Raw genomic sequence first — 19,310 nt, 5'->3', positions numbered from 1 at the left:
TCTTAGCTGGACCAACAATCGTCTGTTGACCGTCTGCCTGTGCTCGAGTGAGTGTGCAAATAATGTGAAAAGCCTCTTAAAACGAGCACTTTGACGAGTGCAACGACAAGCACTTGACAAAGCAAACAAATAGCGGACCCGCTTCCAACGCCAGCTTCAGCCATCAGCCATCAGCCAACAACCAACAGCCAAAAGGGACAGTTTTTAATATAAAAGCGGTCCCGTGCAACTTTGTCTGTCACATACAGAAGTTATGACCAGCATCGAGTCAGACATTTATCATCTGCTAAGCATCTTAAATGGGCGAGCTGGTTTGAACATCAAATAAAGTTCATAAATAAGTTACATATCTATGGTTCGAGGCAACAATAAGAGCCAATTCAGCAGCGTTTCCCAGAAAGCAAGCAGCAGCGAGCAAAGTGGAATTTTCTATTTTAAACGGCGATTATAACACGACAACGATGACACTATGTAAAGGCAGAAGCAGTCGTAGCTTCGATTCGCTAATAAAAAAAATATACACATATATAATAAATCATTCAAGTCGCTTAAACATATATAAATGCCGACTAAAGCCACTGAAGAGAGCGAGCTTAATTCGGTGTGATCCCGAGGCCGAGGCCCGAGGAAAATTCGACGCGCAATTGGGAAAATATTTCATTCAATGTTTCATTTATACAAGAAAGGTTTACTAAACAGTACACTAAATTTATACTCAGTGAATTATGACCGCAATATAATAAATACATATATTTATGGATTAAAAATTAAGAACTATTTGTGGAAAAGGACTAGAACTAGAAGAGCTAAATCTTAATCTTTATCTAATAAATGAACTATGTCTTTACAACTCCGACAATCTTCCTTTAGTTTTGAAAAAGTGCCGGTTCAAATCAATGACCAAATCAATAGCCAAATTTAAGATCGTCTGATATTAATAGTCTTTGTTGATTATAACAAAAATCCAATAAAGATAATGAACAGGCATTGAGACTCGAAACAAAATAGTAAAGTGTATTTTTGTTATTTATTAAGCAAAAACAGAAAGCTACAAAGTAATCGATGCAGCAGCAAAAAACAGAAATTATCAATGAAGAAAAGCGAAATCCTTCTTTTGTGGAGATTTTTTTTTTAATATTAAAGTCTTGCTTTTCGAATTAAAAAAAAACTTTAAAAATGGTTGGTTAACATAAGTATTTAAAACCAACTGTTCTTTATAAAAAATGTATAATAGAAGTAAGCAATTAATAATTGTCGCACAAAACGTACGTCCGTTGAGAAGCAAACCGATTTAGAAGAAGAATTAACATAATTCTTGGTACCAAGTCTACGAATAACAACTCTAAGTTAATTCTATCGAGTCAGCCATAATTGTAATCCACAACATAGAATTTTAATCATAATATTAATAGGTTCTGATGCATTTACTTGTATATACTCGCAGATGCAGATGCATGTATATGATTGCCATTCATTTTGAATTTTAGTGGCCATTAAAAGGAGCCAATTTAAAAAGAATGATACATGCTCGCGTATTAAGAAATAATTGATGATTAAGCACTCGAATACGAGTATAACGACAATTATAATGAGAGAGGGGCACACGTGTCCTTATAATTTGGGCATCCTCGTTTCTATTGCCGAGTCGCTCAAGCAGCTGGGGCTTTGCTTCCGGTGCCAAACACCTCGATTAATGGCTGTTGGCCTGTAAACATGCCCCCCCCCTCCCCCCTCCCTCCTTGCCACAACACGCTACGAGCGTCTCATGCAATTCTTCAGCCACAGTTGACGCAGAAGCGTGCCAAACACACGCCTTCAACCTACTGCGAGCGCTGCTCCGACATGCAATATTTTATGGCCAAATGTTAGCCAAGTTTTATGTTGGCTCACACACACAAACACACACACCTCTATATATATATATATATATATATATATAGAAGAATATATAGAGATACATATGGGCAGATGTAGTATGTATGCTACGGTTATTGTAAAAAGAAAAAGAAAAAGGTAAACGGCAGCGCTTCAGGTCGCTCGCAGTTCGATGCACTTAAACCAATTCAAAATCAATTTAACTAAAAGCTAGACAAGTGTGTGTGTTTGTGTATGTGAGTGTGTGTGAGTGTGTGTGAGTGTGTGTGTGTGTGTTCTGGTGCCAAACTTGAACGATTCTTTTATTAGTTTAGACACACAACAATTTATGTTCTATTCGTTTTTGACTGCCACACGTCTCGCTGACATTTTGTGGCCATTGTGTCCGTTGTTGTAGTTTTGTCGCCCTGGGTGCAACAAACCCAGGCCCGAACCCGAGCTTCCCCAATTCAATTAGGCAACCATTTTTCTCACCTCCTCCCCCGGTCTGTCCGGTCTGACCGGTCTCTCTTGTGTGCCTTGCCATAGGCTCAGTTCGGGTCTTCTTGGCATACTTTTCTTGCCTTTCGACTCAAACACACATAATTAAATAAATTTGATTTTAATAACTTGCCGAAAAGCAACGGCAGAGCAACATAAGCAGAATGCAAAGCAAAAAGAAAAAAGAAAGCTCGTGAACTTTTTCTCCTTTGTCTACTCAAATCGTTGCTAGCAGGATATGCCAGAATATTGAATATCCTGCAGCCTGGGCCTGACGGTTCATTACTTGTTCGTCTTTGCATCCCTTTCGAATTTCCCGATCAGAATAGAATTTACAGGCGAGCTAGAGCAGAGTCGAGAACTTCAGGTCACTTTGTACGCGTTATAAGAATTAAATTAACAATTCAAAAGGGTTCTCACATTCAGCAAACCTACAGGTATTTCTTTTTTTTTTTTTGCTTGAAGATTCCGGATTGTAATTCATTTATAGTATATTACAGGGACCGCAAAAACTGATTTTTTTTTTAAGCCAAAAAATCATTCACTCTTAGAAGCTTTAAGAAAATATCCCTCTCCTTCTTTTAGAATGCTCTAATTAAAATTTAATTTAAATTCATTCCCTCACAATATAATGATTAATTTTGAGCTATACTTTACAATTCAACCAATAATCATTATTTTTAAGCAAAATAATGAAACTCATAAAATAATGATTATTCTCTAAGTATTATTTTTTTGTATCAAAAATAAAACTCAAAACTAATCATTATTTTGTAAGAGAATAAATAAAATTTAAAAATAATTTATTTTGTAATTTTTAAAAGACCACTTATATTATTTATTAACAGAGACTTTAAATACTCTTTAAAAATTGTTGATCTGAATGACAAGAATACCCTTTGGTTCACTTCGCCTTAATAATTGTTGTTAAAGGTATAGATGATAACCTTTCGATGTTTTTTTCTCTCTTGGGTACTAGTTTTTATTTTAAAAATAGTCATGGAATCGCTTTTGAAAAAACATACATTTCATATGACTTCAAAGAATCGATGGTTAACATTTGAAAACTAATTACATAACATCACTTGTAAAGAATTGTTTTGAGCTTGCAATAGTTTTAGTATTGATAACAGTTGGAACTAGAAGAGATCAAGCTATGATATCAGCATTGATCTAATTAATGGAAAACCTCTTTTTTTGTGGGGACAATACTTTCAGCCAAATATTTCCAGCAATCTTTTTGTTTTTTTGGGGGGGAGGGGGGTGGGACAATACTTTCTACCTAATATTTCGAGCAATTTCCTGACATATTGTGAATACGTGAATATTTGTGTTTTTGTAAATTTAACAATCATTTTGGCAGTCTTCAAAAATCGCTGTCGCTTCAATTCATAATACCCTCTCACTTAGGTGGAAGGGCATAAAGAACTGAAATTGAATAGACAAAGTTGGGGTCGAGTGCTGATGGGAGACCGGGGAAATGAAGCAGAGTTTATTTATCACTTAGCCTGAGCTGGCGAAGCTGGCTGGCTCTTCAGGGATAAGAAGCATGCTGCTTGAGCTTTAGCTTTAGCTGGCATTAGGACAAGTCCGAGAGTTGCGATAGCAGCTGAGATGTGCAGCCTGGTTTCTGGTTAATCCTCTTTGGCAGCGGTTACCAGGGGTGATGACCAATTTGTAGCCATGTGGCAGACCTTTGAAATGCAAAGCGGTGCTTCATGTGTTGATGAGAAGAAGCATTTACTTGATGCCACAGGTTGCTTCCTTGCTAGCTCGTTTAAGTAGCAGAGTGTGCTCTGGGGAAGAGTCACTTCTCCTGTTGCTGCTTTTCTTTGCTTTCCTTGTTGCTGCTTTGGACAAGGCCAGAACCACGCCCATCCCCACCCTCATCCCCATTCGCACTCGCGGCTATAGAGCTGAATCTACGGCTCTCGAGGCCCATCATCATTTAAAATTAGAGCAAAAATGTTGCCAGCCAACGGCTCTAGCTGGAAATGCCTGAAATACTTTTCGTTGGAATGGCTGCAAGAAGTCTCTGGTTGTCAGTCATTGTTGCTTTTGCTTTTGCTTTTGCTTTTGCTTTTACTGTTTTTGCCAGTTACCAGCGGCAACCTGTCAGATAAGATATACACACACACACACACCGACTCACACCCATATAGGGAAAAGGCAGCATTTACGTAAAACGCGCATGATGTGTAACGTCAAATTAGAATACGATTTGAATTTTATTCTGCGAATTAATTTAATGCCAAGCCATAATTGTGTGAAAATAAATATTTCTGCTGCAATCATTAGCAGCGAGAGAATAGGGGTGCCTCAATAATAATGACTAACAATTAGAGTGGGTCGAGCATAGGAAAAAACACAAATCCAATTAGGGTCAGTTTTTTGAGCCAACTTCTACTCGATTTCTCATAATTATTTGTCCATTGATGGCATTTGATGCGTCCTTATTTTCTAATCGCATGGATTGGTTCTCTTCAACTCTTGCAGGAGGCTCTGGTAAAACGTCTCGGCGATGGCGCCCATCCATTCACATTATCCTTGACAGCACAGGCGCCACCTAGCGTGCAATTGGTGCCCGCTAAACGTTACTATGGAGCCCCCATTGGCACTAGCTACGACGTCCGCTGCTTTATTGGTAAGTTCTGCATTTTAAACTTTAAACCAATTGCATTACAGAGAAATATGCATACTACATTCATATTAGATCATATATAAATATATATATAAGTTTGTGCTAAATTTGCAATCTTTGGAAGAAACAAAAGATCCCTTGTAGCTTCAAGACCACAAACAGAATTGATTCAAATGATGATCTGATTATTTGGTGGAATTCTGTGACATAGAACAAGAGTCGAAGATGTATATTTTCCAACTTCAATTGCTAGGAACTATCGAATAGGCCAAAAGTTGTTCCCAGCACTACTGAGCAGCCAAGGAAATGAACTTTGAGATAAGATACTTGTATTGAGTGAAATTTCCATCCAACAGCACGAAACATAGAAGAGATTGATACATCCGTGTGGGAATAGTAAAATATATATACTCTTCGAATTTAGAGGGAGCACTATCCCTCTCTGTATTCTGCGCCACAGAACGAATGGTGGAGAGGTGTATTTTTCAACTTTTTGAAAGAAATAAATAGTTGTTCTCAGCAGTACTGAGGAGCCAAGGAAATTACCCTTCTATCTTTAAAAAATACCCTATTTTGTGGACCAGGCCCAACTCCATTACTAATGAGTGAAAATTCCAACCAACAACACGAAAGAATGAAGAAGATTGACACATCCGTGTGGAAATAGTACAAATGTATAAGAATATATATACTTTGACGCAAAATATATTATGGTCAGGCAATTAGTGTCGATTTGGTGGGCTATCGCTTTAATTTGGCAGCTCCACAGAGCGTAAGGACACTAATTAAATTGTGTCCTTTGATTGATATGCACATCGTATGTTTAATTCGACACAACTTACAGTCCAATTATTCACGTATATATGTATATATGTAAGTATGTTATGTATGCATGTGTATACAGTTTGGTGTGAATATTTTTTTCATATTCTCACATGGCCGGCCCGAACCCTCGCACCTGTCTGACGTCAACAGTTCTTGGTATTGGGGCATTGGAAACGTTTCTGATTGATTTTTGTGTGCCGTTTTTCACAGCATTTGATTTTTATTTTTACTTTCGTTTTTATACTCGTATACTATACTATATACTTGTAGTATATATGTATGTGTGTATTTTTTTCTGGTGCTGGGCGGGCCGAAAATTAATAAAAATAAAATCAATATTAAATGTGTGAAGCAAACGAGGCATGCACACACAGTTTTGTGTTGCCAGGTGGACTGGAACCGCTCGTGGCATTGTCCTTGCGCACGTCCTTGCCATCACTTGTCTCTTGGCATTTTCACAGCAACTCCGAGAGGACAGGTCCAACAGGATTGCTCGACTGCGAGACTGTGAGACATCTTCAGCTCAAGCCCTAACGAAATGTATGAGTATATTTCCTGTATGTTTATTATTACTTTTGAGCAATGGCAACGTGGCGTTGAGTCGTGTTGCGTTGCGTTGCGTTGCGTCGACAACAGCAACAAAGATAGCACTGCCAGCGGATATAGAATATCCTTTTTAATACACTGCCGAGATTTGCCAGCCATCAGCATTTTTCAAGTGCTTTCAATAGTTGGCACCCGGCTCTGAGACTCTGGGCTTCTGGCCCGAGCTACCAGCAGCGCACAAAGCTGCTTAGCAAATGTTTTCTTCTTTTATGTACTTCACTCCTTGTTGCTGTACTCGTATTTTTTTTGTATTCGCCTTTTACCTTTTCAAGCGCGATTTGTTCTTGTTGTTCCTTGTTATGCTGAAGCATTTGCGCACTTGCCAGACAGGCAGCCAGCCAGCCAGCCAGCCAGCCAGCTTTCCTTACCCATGACTTAAACGCACACACAAACTGTGTTCAGCTTTGTGCTCAACAGTCGTCGACCATCTTTATGACAGCAGCAGCTTAGAACCACTTACACACATACCCAGTGGTTCGATGGTGAGCGTGTGGTCAGCACCTTGGGCTAAGGCTGTATTCGACACAAAGATAGATAGATAGATTTGTATTGCTATCATTTGTAATATTTGTAATACATGTATACAATGGGAGAATAGAATCACTACAGTGATACAGCAATAGAGAACCCCTTTAGATGGCTACTCTCAACCATTGGAAGTAGCTGGCTGATATTCCCTGACTGCGGTCGAGTGGGCATAGTAGGTCAGGGTTAACATCATAAGAGATGAGTTAACCAGAAAGGGAACTATCCTGAGAACGGAATCTGTATGTCTTCAGTATCCTTCTGGTTTCTGGACAAGAAAATCATCAATGACCTAACCACAGGCCCCATAACTCGTGAGAAATAGACTGTGGTTCAAATAAAGAATATTCCAAAAATATTTGTATATGTCTTGGGAATAAAGTAGCTAACAACAACTCCTACTCGAAGGCCCCATCGACCGGTTGAATACCCACCCATTAACAGCCTTAAGAGGGAGAACAGAAGAGCCGAATTATGATAGAAAAGTCAAAATTGAAAATTATGTATAAAAAGTATAAACTTAGAGCGATCAGTTGTGTGTCTGTCGCAATATTATCCAAATCATGCCATACAGCTCTCACCTAATTGTATGTAAGGTTAAAAAAAGCTTAAAGCTAAATGACAAATTCGAAGACAAGAACATTACCAGAATTTTCAGAAGAGCAAAGCACGTTCAATAGTTGAAAATATAATTTTAAAAAGATGCCGATAGACATGAATTGAAAACAACTTTCTCCACTTTTCTAATAGAAGAAAAAAGATAAATTTAATAAAAGAAAATATAAGAAAAATTCATTTTTTAAGTGGAAATACTAACAAAAGCAAGCAATATCCAACGACATAAACCTATCATTGCTGTGTACTGGCTCAGCCCGGGAGCTGTGTATACACAAGTGCTAAGCTAAGACTAGCCAGCATTGGCTGACGAACGACAGGGGACGACTGGGTGTGCAAGGACGAACAGGCAATTGGTCAGCAAGGCAACAGCTGGCAACGAGGATGAGGAGGCGAAGCAACGCAATGGGAACTGCCGGCTTCGCGCCTTTAACGTCCGCAACGGAGCTGGATGTACAAATTGAATTGGATTCTGTTTTATTTTAATTATATGGCTTATCCGGATTCTTTTCATGAATGCTGAAATTTCTTATGCATACAAAATATTATGCATATGAATGACCACTTCAGATGCTTACAAATAAAACAATAACAGCAACAGCTTCAAGAAAAACGATTCGAAGAAATTCTACTTAGTAGCTACAGGAGGAATTGCAACGAGTTTCGCAGAAGGCTGCACACAATTTTCACTTTGATTCGTTTTCCGCTTCCTCGTATACTCGTCTATATGTAGAGGAGCTTCGGCTTAAGCCCCGGAACGAATACGTTCAGGAATGTGGAATACTGAATGCATTAAGAAGTGGCAAGAATCGGCAACAATTTTCTATTCCAAATGTCAGAAGACGCGTATTGATGTTCAGATTCAGCAAAGCAAAAAATCAGGCAAAAAGTTTGCAGACAAACTTTTCAAATGCATAGTTTCGTTTACGAATTTGTTTCTTTTGTCTTTTTATCTTTTCTACAAAAAATGATGTCAAAGAGTTCTAAAAAAAATTTGCTGTTCGTCTTTTGATCGATTTTTGTAATCGTAATAATATACTTGTATTATGAAGCAGATTCAAAAGTTTTAAAATAAAAGTCCAAAATTGCTGGAAACTTGCAGTATCAGTTAAATTATTTTGAAACGATAACAAAGCATTATTCCGGTAATATCTTTCATAAAGAAACTCAATTTTGCACCAAATAACCTAAAGGATTAGTTTAGGATATCAAAGCACACAGCACCAGACGAAGTTGTGTTTGTATTGAAGACTTAACTCCCCAGATAGTGGCAATATATAGTATACATATGTCGAACTTTAATATTGGTATTGGAAATATCAGGCATGCACTATAGATATAACTATTCAGCTGTCTTTGGTAGTGTTTTAATCTTCCAAAATCTCGATTAAAAGAAACAACAACAAATTTCAAAGTTGTATTGATTTTAAAAACATGGAACAGTCAGACTCTATCCTTTTCGAGTGCCGATTAAGAAACTAGTGTACCCTTTCACCCTTTGGGCACAGGGTATAAGAACCTTGTACAAAGGGAGCACTATTAATCTGATCAGATGATTTAGTTGATATCAAACACCTGCTTAAAACACTCACCTTTCAGAGCCCAAAACCGTTCAAATGAAGAAAACAATTTGTACGCGTTTTTCCTATTGTCAACATTTTTCGTTTTGGTGGAGCTAGAAAACATAGTTTTTTAGTTCAGTAGCTATTTATTTGAGGAATAAACTACAAGTAATATTTTTTTAGTTCTTTTAGTTTGTTCAATTTATTCAATCGATAAGTTACCTAAGTTCGTTCGCTCGTTTTGTTCAATTACAATAATTTGATTTGTTCTTCCGTTCTTCAACATGACAGTTTTAATTTATATTGAACGAGCTATTATTTCAAAGATACAAAAATGGGCGAATAAGGAATAATGAATGATATATACATATCTATAAAGACATAGTTTGTTTGAATGTTTTTATTGAAAAAAGCAAAATAGTTTCTCGCAACAAAATGTAATTAAACTAACTAACTAACAAACTATTTGTCATAAAAGCAATAAATACAAGAATATCCCAATACGTTAGTATATTTCTAAAAAAAAAAAAACATTAAATATTATTGAACTTTATGATCATCTAACAATGCTTTCTAATAAAGAAATTTCCCCTAATAAATTTAAAGTAGGAGGAGCTGCTATTTTTGCTGAACTTCATAAAAATCATCATAAAGTCATAAAAGGTATAAAATTCAACAAACTCTCGATAATTAATAAACTTCGTCTATTCAATCGCTCATATGAACTATTTTCCAAACAAAACCCCCATCTCCATAATTGCTGTACTATATACGAACCGCATTATCCTCAATATCTATCTTATTGTGAACAATCCAGCTAAAACAAATCCTACATGAATAGTATGTGTGCAACAGAAGAAAAAGCAATTCAATCCATTAAATCAACCAACAAACACCACAGCTAATATAGCTATATTTTTATATTTTTATTAGAAGTGGACTCCCAACTTTGTGTTCAAAGTCCTAATATATTCTTCATTTCGTTCAAAAACCTCACTAGATGAATTTAAAAAACTAAGCCCAAAGCCTTATTTCAGTAGTTTCTGAGTTTCTGATTATTGGCACTAGTTCAAGTCGGATAAACAGAGCGCTCGAAAAACTTGTAAAAATATTCAACATTTTTAAAATCAAAAATCTTTTCAAATATATTTTTTTAAAGAAATAATATTGTTAGAAAAAAGGACATTGCACTCATGTGGCATAATGTTATCGTTATATGTATTATTAGCAAGCGACATAGAGGCATTTGGGGTTATCACTGGCAACAACACAATGCTGACTTTATTTTTATACCCTGCACCCAAAAAGCAAAAGGGTATACTACCTAGTTAAGAGAGAAGGAGGAGTCGTGGCTGATCAGTAAGTCAGTTTAAACGACTCGATATATGTATGGCCACATGTATTTATGTCCGTCTCTCCATTTGTTTGTCTGTATGAACGCAAGAATCTTGGAAAGTATAAGAGCTAGCATAACCAAAATTTGTATTAATATTTCGCTTTGCACTAGGCAGCTAGAGTTTGTGTTTTTTCCTAGGGCAGCCTACCTGCCACTACTCTGCTACTAGTTTTTCTTCCACAGCTCCCTTAATTGTTGCAGTTTTGTAACCAATATTAAAGGCTAGTGCCATGTCAAATTTCGTCTTGATAGCTCAACTTTAAAGAAAGTTATAGCCATAAATGGAATCCATTGTTGTTACTATATTGCGGCTTTGACTCAACTCTGTACTGCACACATACACACAATCGCACACACAGACACCATCCCGATGTATGTAAATGTGTGTTATTAAAACATATGTATACTCGTATTTTTTACTTTCTTGTTAATTAATGGTTTTCATTTGAATGGCAATGTTTGAAATAATTTCTTAATAACTTAATTTTTTTCTGATTTTATGGCAGTGAGTAGAGGGTATTTGGGAGTTGGGCCCGCTCGACTCCAGCATTCCATTGTTGTTTTCCTTTCGCATTATCCTCTTAGTTGCCTTGGCGATGACATTATACTCGGCATACTCGCTGAACTCTTTATTGTGCGTAATAAGCGTAGTTCCTTCATTGTTCCTTAGAATAAGGCCAATAATCTGGGTATTTATTTTGCTCTCTGTCTCTCTGTCTCTCTCTCTCTGTCTCTCCATCTGTCTCTTTTCCAAATAGCGGACAAAACGGATGAGAAATTCCATCGTCGCGCCTCTGTGAAGATGGGTGTGCGTGTCATTTATAGGACCGATGTCTTTCAGCAGCATCTCGGAGCGGAAAACTTTGCCGCTCTTGGCCAGCAAGCACAGTCGCCGCCCACGAGCGCCACACCACCACTGGGCAACGATGCGACCGCTGCTGAGCAGCAGCATCCGCAGGCGGCACAGCAACCACCGCCACAGCCAAGTGGCAGCGGCAAGAGCAAGGTCAAGTCGGAGCGCGGCGATTCGTTTCCCAAGCTGCGCCTCTCGCCCAAATCTTTCCGCTTTAGCGGCCGCTTCGGGCGCAGCAAGAGCGAGATTGAAAAGTGTCCCAATGATCCGTTTCACAACTACAGCAAATCCTTTCAGGAGGTGAGTACCACACTCCTGTGATTAACTCTGATTAACTCACCACAATTCCAATTATCACCGTTTGCAGCAGTGCGACAGCGGCAGCATGCTGCCGCCCAGCAGCGGCGCCGGCGTCACCGGCGGCATTGGCGGCATCAGCGTCGGCCCGTGCGGTGGCCCCCAAGGAGCCGTCGACAAGCCCTTCTTGCTACAGGACGGACGCGTCGGACTACGCGCCAGCTTGGACAAGGCCTGGTATACACATGGTGAGGAGGTCAACGTTACAGTGAACATTCGCAACGACAGCCGCAAGACGGTGCGCAAAGTCCGAGTAAGTTCACCAACATTTTTGAACTGACACCACGAAATATTTCAAGGCGGCTTGTGGAAGAAAAATCGAACAATTGTTATTTTTTACATTGTTCTATTGCTTGATTCTACAAGTATATATAAATATATATAAAGTGAACTTGCTGCACAAACAGGCCGCCAAAATTATAAAACAAGCTCGTGAATATTTACAGGGTATTCGAAGTTAGCAACTTAGTGGCGAAAGTAAGAAATTTCGGAACTCAATTGATGTCAAACATTTCTGATATAAATGTTGTGACGAAATAATTCGGAATCTGTTAAGTTCGATTAGATGGGAAAGTACATATACTTGTATTTAAAAAACAAGTAGGGAAGCTAAAGTCGACTTTGAAATACTCTGTACATATGTTTAGAGTGATTATAGAAATTCAAAAAATTATGAAAATGAAAAAAAAAATGGGACCTATTTCAAGATTTCAAGTTCACTAATTGCGAAGGAGAGGGGGAAGGGAGGGAAATCCCAAAACACACAATATCATATAAGGCATCTGGGACTAAAATTTGGTGCCACTAGGTCTTATAGTCTCCGAGATATAGGCGATTATACTAATGGAAAATCGGGAAAACCCCCATAAAGGGGAAGTGGGGGAGAAAATCAAAAAAAAAAAAAAAAATTAAAAACGTATAGCGTCCACACATAAGGCATCTTTGTGCAAAATTTTGTGTCTCTAGCTCTTATAGTCTCTGAGATCCAGGTGTTCATACGGACGGATGGACAGACAGACGGACAGACAGACAGACAGACAGATATTGATCGACTTATATACACTTTGTGGGGTCTGCCACGCCTCCTTCTGGCTGTTACATTTTTCAGTTCGCGCAAACTCAATATACTCTTGTACATTTCATGTATACAAATTATATTCAGACTTCTTTTAAATAATGCTCTGATACAAAAATGAAGAAATTTCGCATCCATAGATAGGTATACTAAATAGACCTTTCCAGCGACATTCCCCCTGGTCAGAGCCTCACATAATGGTAAAAGTGCCAGAAGAAAAATTTCTTTTTTTGTTAATAAACCTGCTCTTCCTATGGCTAAGAAATATACCATGTTTTATGTACCTAGGTGTTATAAAAAGTTCTCGGTGTTCATATATCTATAAAATGGGTCTGCCACGCCTCCCTCTGCCCGTTACATTCATCTTTCGTTTGGGCACGGGTTAGAAAAACAAATCATTCGATTGATTGGAACTTCAGTTTTGGGGCTCCATTTTTGTTCAGAAGAAAAAGAAACGTTTTAGGCATTCTAGGAGGTTTGTAGTCCATGCTAGAATTTTTACATTGACTGACAGCATTTTGATGTGGTCGTAAGCTTTGAAAGGCATGCCTTATTGTGGCTTTCGAAAACGTATCGTTGAACAAAGTCGAATTGGCTCAAATCATACCACCACTATGTTGGCCAACTACGCCTTAAATATGCAAACACTGTGTTGCCACACAGCAAACACTATGTAGCAACAACATTAGCAGCAACAACAGCAAAAGCAACTACAACAAGCTTGTTAAACACATCCTTAATGCCATTATACACAGGGTAGAGAAACGCTCAAAGTTTTGCCTGCGCTGTCAGACATTTCCCATTTTCACTCTCGACATGCCCCCAAACACGCCCCCTCTTACCCTACCCCTTTGCCAACGTTAACGTCATCGTCAGCGTCTTCGTTGCCGTTGCTGTTACTGTTGCCTTCTTTCTTTTCTGTGGGAAAGAGGCAAGTTTATAACTGCAGCGGCATAAAATGAATTATGTGCCCCGTCGTCGTGGCGAATTGTATTAGGCTCAGCAACAGCAACAACAACAGCAAAAAAGTAAAGCGACAATGACAGTAACGTCAACGATAGAAATTGCAACAAAGCTGCATGAACCGGGCAGTGGCATGTTGCGCCATACAATGACAGTAGGGCAGGTCGAGGTTGGACAGTCCGTCAAGCGATGGTTGAGGGACAATGGAAAACGAAGATGCACATACGGCTTGGAAATACGAAATCACAAGTTCCGGAGTTGGCACAAAATAGTAACAATAATATGAACATCAAATTTATATTTTTCAAATAACAAATACACTTTTGCAGCGAACTCGATTGAGGAAAGTACTAAAAAAAACGGCGAAAATTTGCAAATATTTCAGCAGAGTTTACAAACAAAATATTGTTCATTTATTTACGTGCTTTTTGGTTTGTAAATTTGTAACACCCAGAAGAAAGCTTGGTAGCCGGTTGACGAATCCAAATCGCGATTTCCCTCTCTGTATTTCAATCCCCACTCCTCGTACAAAAAGCTATCGCGATGAAAATTAGCAGCCAACAATAGGCTTTATTTAAAAAATATAATTATCCTGCTCATTACTAATAAACATTTAATGCAATGCCAAATGAAATTTAAACGTTTCTCGCACTTTTCCAGCAACATACACATACTTGTAATATTTAACTGGCTGCAATATTTATATTTATTTATTTATTGTAAGTACGAGTATAAATAACAATGCAGTATAAGAAAATATTTTTGATATTGTAGTTGAATAATGAATATGTTAAGCTAATTAAAGGCCATGCGGAATATTTCAACAAAAAGTATGCAGCATACTGGCATAAAACAACGATGTAAGAGTGGCTTCGTATGTTATGGCCAAATCTGCAGGCCGATTCCGCAGCATAAAAATTAAAAAACAAACAATAAAAGAAAAATATCGTTTTCTGGCTTTACTTTCGCACAAGCTGACTGCAATGTTTTTTTTTTAAATAATTCTTTTATATATAGCCACTTATTTAAGCTTTCACTTTTATAGGCAGCTGGATTATGAAAATGTTGAGGTTATTGAATATAATTTCTTTACTTTCAAGTCAAGGCACTCAAGTATATTTATTTCTTTTTTATTTATTTTTATAAATGTACTAGTCACAAAAATTTAATTTCCTTAGATATTAAAAGGCTGAATATTTCAAAGCTCAATCGAAATCGCGATTTCTTGATTTTTCTGACTAAAAGACTTATACTTTCAGATGACATATAGAAAATGTGTTTAGCAAATAGTTACTTTCATATTCATATGTGAAACAATTATTTAGTTTCACTCTTTAGTTGAAGGTATATGGGGAACGTGACTTGACTTTTTCTTCAGACTAACATATCCAGGAATAAACGCAAAGTAAATAAATGTTTAAAATTTTCCTAGCATGCTCGTCAGTTGTGATTCACAGTCACTGTTCGGATTGAGAAAAATATCACAATTGCGAGCAGCTCTAATGAATGGACGATATATGTATCTGTAGACTGACGATGGCTCTGCCTGTTGATGTGTCCTGTGTGTGTATATATGTGTGTGTGGCATACAAATATGTAAATATAAGCGTATTAAACCGTGCTGGTCGGGATCATGAGTGTTGGGTACTGGGAGGTTCAAGTTGTGGCGGGGCAGTACAGGATACAACTGCGATTTTCAGTTCGGTTCGGTTCAGTTCGGTTCAGTTCAGTTGAGCTTTGGTCCACGGACGTGGTGCACATGATGATGAAATGAGCTTGTGCTAGTTTTATTGCACACTTTATAGTGCAGCGGCGTCTGTAATAAAAGCAAAGATAAGGCAGCAGGCAACAAAACGAGTATACGAGCATACTATGCGTAGGAGCAGCTTTTGCCTCCATTCACAATTTATGGCCGGGACATCATAGCTCGGCAATTGTACGTACGCTTTAAATTGAGTGCTAGGAATGAAAGCCAACAACAAACGTACATGCCTCTAAACTATGTATTTAATTACATGTGCACACAAATTACCTATTTTGCATTCACACATCCGGCCACACATGTGATTGATGTTTGCTCAGGCGTTAAGACTTGATTTAGATGCAACGATATATATGCGAGTCCATACTACAAGTATACGAGCATTATAACAACACTGGCCAACAGAACAGTTTCAGTGCTCAGTCAAGTCATAAATTAAGTCTGCAATAAGCGCCAGAAACTCAACGGCTTCTTCTGTCCCAGCCATTAACTACAAGTATATGTGAGTATTTGCATCTGCAAAATATTATCTCCGCTCATTAAATATTAGCTGAGTTGTAATACTGTGGACTTAAAATTTAAATCAATATTTGTATCGAGAAAGCTGCACCAAACATTTCAGACATTTCAGGAAAGCATAATTGTTTTAAATTTTCCTTTGATTTTATTTATTTTGAAAGACTTCTTTATGCCTGGAACACACACATACATTAAAACCAATCTCAAATGTTGCGGTGAAAAAATGCTGCTGTGTAAGAAGGAGCTTTATTTCCACAGTACTTCAATACAATCCTATTAAACAAAGCATTTACTCAATATACAATTTAAAGGAGCTTTCCATCTTCAACTCTTTCAGGCATACAAGTATTTCGCTCACAAGGCTTTAAAATTTGTACTTCCTTTATAACTGATTATTTAAATGAGCTTTCATTTCCTGTGATTTTTCATGCGTTATTTTGTTCAAATTGTTTCGAATGAATGCAGTTTTTCATTCCACTACTTACATGTTAAAGATTTGAAAGGAAAATGCACTGAAATTACTGCACATTTGCGTCGCCTGTCGACACACAAACAAAAGGGAAGAGATCTCTCGTGTGCTTATAGTCTTACAACTGATTTATACTTAGTTTCAATTAACAACTTGAGGTTCAATATTGCACACACCAAAATTCCCTTCAGCTGCAAACAATCAACAACTAATCTGCAGATTTTAGTTTACACTTGACCGATACACTTGCCGGTGGATGTTAAGACTTTGTTCATAATAATGCCAAAGGGCATTGAATTGATTGAATGAATTGGAACCTTGTCGATCACACTGCAATGTGTGTGAGTGGCAGGTTATTTATGAGAGTGGGTGCTAATGGCAAATACGGGTACATGTGAGTAGGCTGCATGGATTCACATAATTATTCAATAACTGTCATTGCCAGATGCTGTGACTGCCCCTTTGTCTCGCCCCCAATCAACAACGATTGCTCAAGCACTGTGAAGCAATGTTAATTAATATTTCCAATATACGAATACTCGTGTATATCAAAGTCGAACATTTGTTTGATATAGCACATGCACATGCCAAGGCATCGAAAAGGTGATTAAAGTATTGCGTATCTTTTTTCCGAGTGTGATTTAAATCGCACACAATTCTTAACTACATATATACATATATAGTACATACATACAATTGTATAGGTATGCATGAGTGAAGCATTGGGTTTTAAGTGACATGCATGCATACTCGCACATATATCAATGTGACTTGATTTCATTTGCGAAATGCCCTTACCATTTAATAAACACAAAATGAATGTTACGCATACGCCCTGTGGAGCAACGCACACATCCTAGACTCTCAGCTAGACAGACTGACAGACAGACAGACAGACAGACAGACACACGCTCATCAGCTTGCAAGAAATGTTAAATCCAAGTAACGAGCTGGTCCCGACAAATGCGGCAAAAAGCAGAGAAAAACATATGCAAGTAGTGGTGTGGGGAAGACAAAAACTCAAATGATGTTCAGGCAAATGAAATTGTACGAGTATAAGTGAAGGGCGCTTAAAATGCAATTGGTTGAGTGATGGCACAAGCACAGATACATATGTCAGAGCAGGGGAGAGGGGGGAGAGACAGTAGGTGCGATAAGGAAACGCTTTGTGCGCCTGCCTTTGTGAATTGCCGCCATTCATACATACAAGTATATAGGGAGTAGGGCGGCAACTTAAAATGTAAACTCCATTCAATTTTCATATTTGGAAAGGTTGTGCAACCGCAATCGCTCTTAGGAGAGAAGTATCCAAGAGTATCCAAAAGTATTTTCCATGCTTTGAAGCCATTAGACTAACTCATCTCTCCGCTACAGTACTACAACTAATTACACTTTGTTGCACCAATCGTTCCTACGATAGCTACAAATATGATATAGCGGGCCAATTTTAAAACACTTGTAAAAATAATTTTAAATTTCGTAATAAACAACAAAAAGAATGTTGTATGTACCAATCGTACGATTTCGTAAAGAAAGAAGAAAGTTATCCCACTCAGGGTGATTTTTTCCTTTAACAGCTATGTTTGTAATATATGGTTTGTAATAAACTTGGTCTATGCATAAAAAACATAAGTCCACAGGCAAGTTTGATGTTTATAACTAATGCGGTTCAAAATTTCTTGATGCTCATACAGACGGACAGATGGACACATATCGATTCGCCTCGTCTGCTTCCGCATGTTACATGCATTTGGCTTTTAGAATTTCTAGTATACCCTTTCAGCAGTCGAGTAAATGGTATAAAAACAGACAGACACACACACACATGCATCCACTTACACACATACAAATAATTCAAACATCTCAGAGACTTTATTATTACACCCCAAGCGCCTTTCAACGAGTTGGCAGCCCTTCCAAAGCTCTCAACTCTGCGCATTTAAAGACTACATTTAAATGTAGTCTGTGCGTGTGTGTATGTGTGTGTGTGTGTGCTTGTGGCTGTGTGCTTGTGCGTCTGTGTGCTTGTACATCTGATGTATTAACAGGAAATGGTGTGCACAAAACTATGCTACAATTCTACATTGTTACTTGAGTTAACTGTTTCTTACGCTCACGCATCACTTGCCAGTTTATCAATGTGCTTACATGTGTAAGTGTGTGTGTGAGTGCGTGTGTGTGTGTGTGCGTGCGTAGAATTGTGTACATAACTAAGCATCTGTGTGTTAAGACACACTACGCTACATATGTAAGTACATATGTATAATCGGAAGCTTTGTTCGTGCCACATCATTCCATTAAGTCCTTCGCTAATACTAGCTCTATTCTATAATTATTCTTAAACGATTTGTATACAACACGTTATTTGGTTTGTTATTGCGTTTTGCAAGGCTTCTGGTGCAGATAAATTCAAAATATGATATGCAGATGAGCAATCAACTCAATAACAGTAATTTTTAAATAATTAATCAATGTTAAAGGACTGTCGATACTTCAAATAAGTTATTTATAAAACAAAGAAATACAAGCCTCGAAGGATTTCTATTTTCAACTGACTTGTCTGTACGTATGCTCCTTAACGATGAGTTCCAAAACAAGCAGAAAAATTAAAAAAAAAATAAAAGCAAAACCATTACTACAGCATTATCCTAGCAACTTTTTTGTAATGTTACAAAGCCAGTCATCAATAGCAACTAGAATTCGAAAGCTTGTCAACGATTATTGTGCCAAATGTTAAGAAATTATGCTGATAAGTCATGATGCCTATTGAACAACACAATACACAAC

The 19,310-nt window shown here is 37.7% G+C and overlaps 1 protein-coding gene across 1 annotated transcript in view; it reads left to right on the top strand.

Annotated features, from left to right (window-relative positions):
• The window catches only part of LOC115629478, a 90,341-nt gene that overhangs the window by 60,180 nt on the left and 10,851 nt on the right, over positions 1-19,310 (top strand). Inside the window, exons 4-6 of the mRNA XM_030525948.1 lie at positions 4,852-4,999; positions 11,284-11,678; positions 11,746-11,988. Of these exons, the coding sequence (XP_030381808.1) occupies positions 4,852-4,999; positions 11,284-11,678; positions 11,746-11,988 (786 nt within the window). The remainder of the gene's footprint in view (positions 1-4,851; positions 5,000-11,283; positions 11,679-11,745; positions 11,989-19,310) is intronic.

Source organism: Scaptodrosophila lebanonensis, unplaced genomic scaffold (genome assembly GCF_003285725.1).
Source record: "Scaptodrosophila lebanonensis strain 11010-0011.00,11010-0021.00 unplaced genomic scaffold, SlebRS2 tig00000155-arrow-arrow-pilon, whole genome shotgun sequence".
In the NCBI taxonomy this organism is placed as follows: Eukaryota; Metazoa; Arthropoda; class Insecta; order Diptera; family Drosophilidae; genus Scaptodrosophila; species Scaptodrosophila lebanonensis.
The sequence above is the reverse complement of the archived record's forward strand: the minus strand, read 5'-3'. Positions and strand labels throughout refer to the sequence as shown.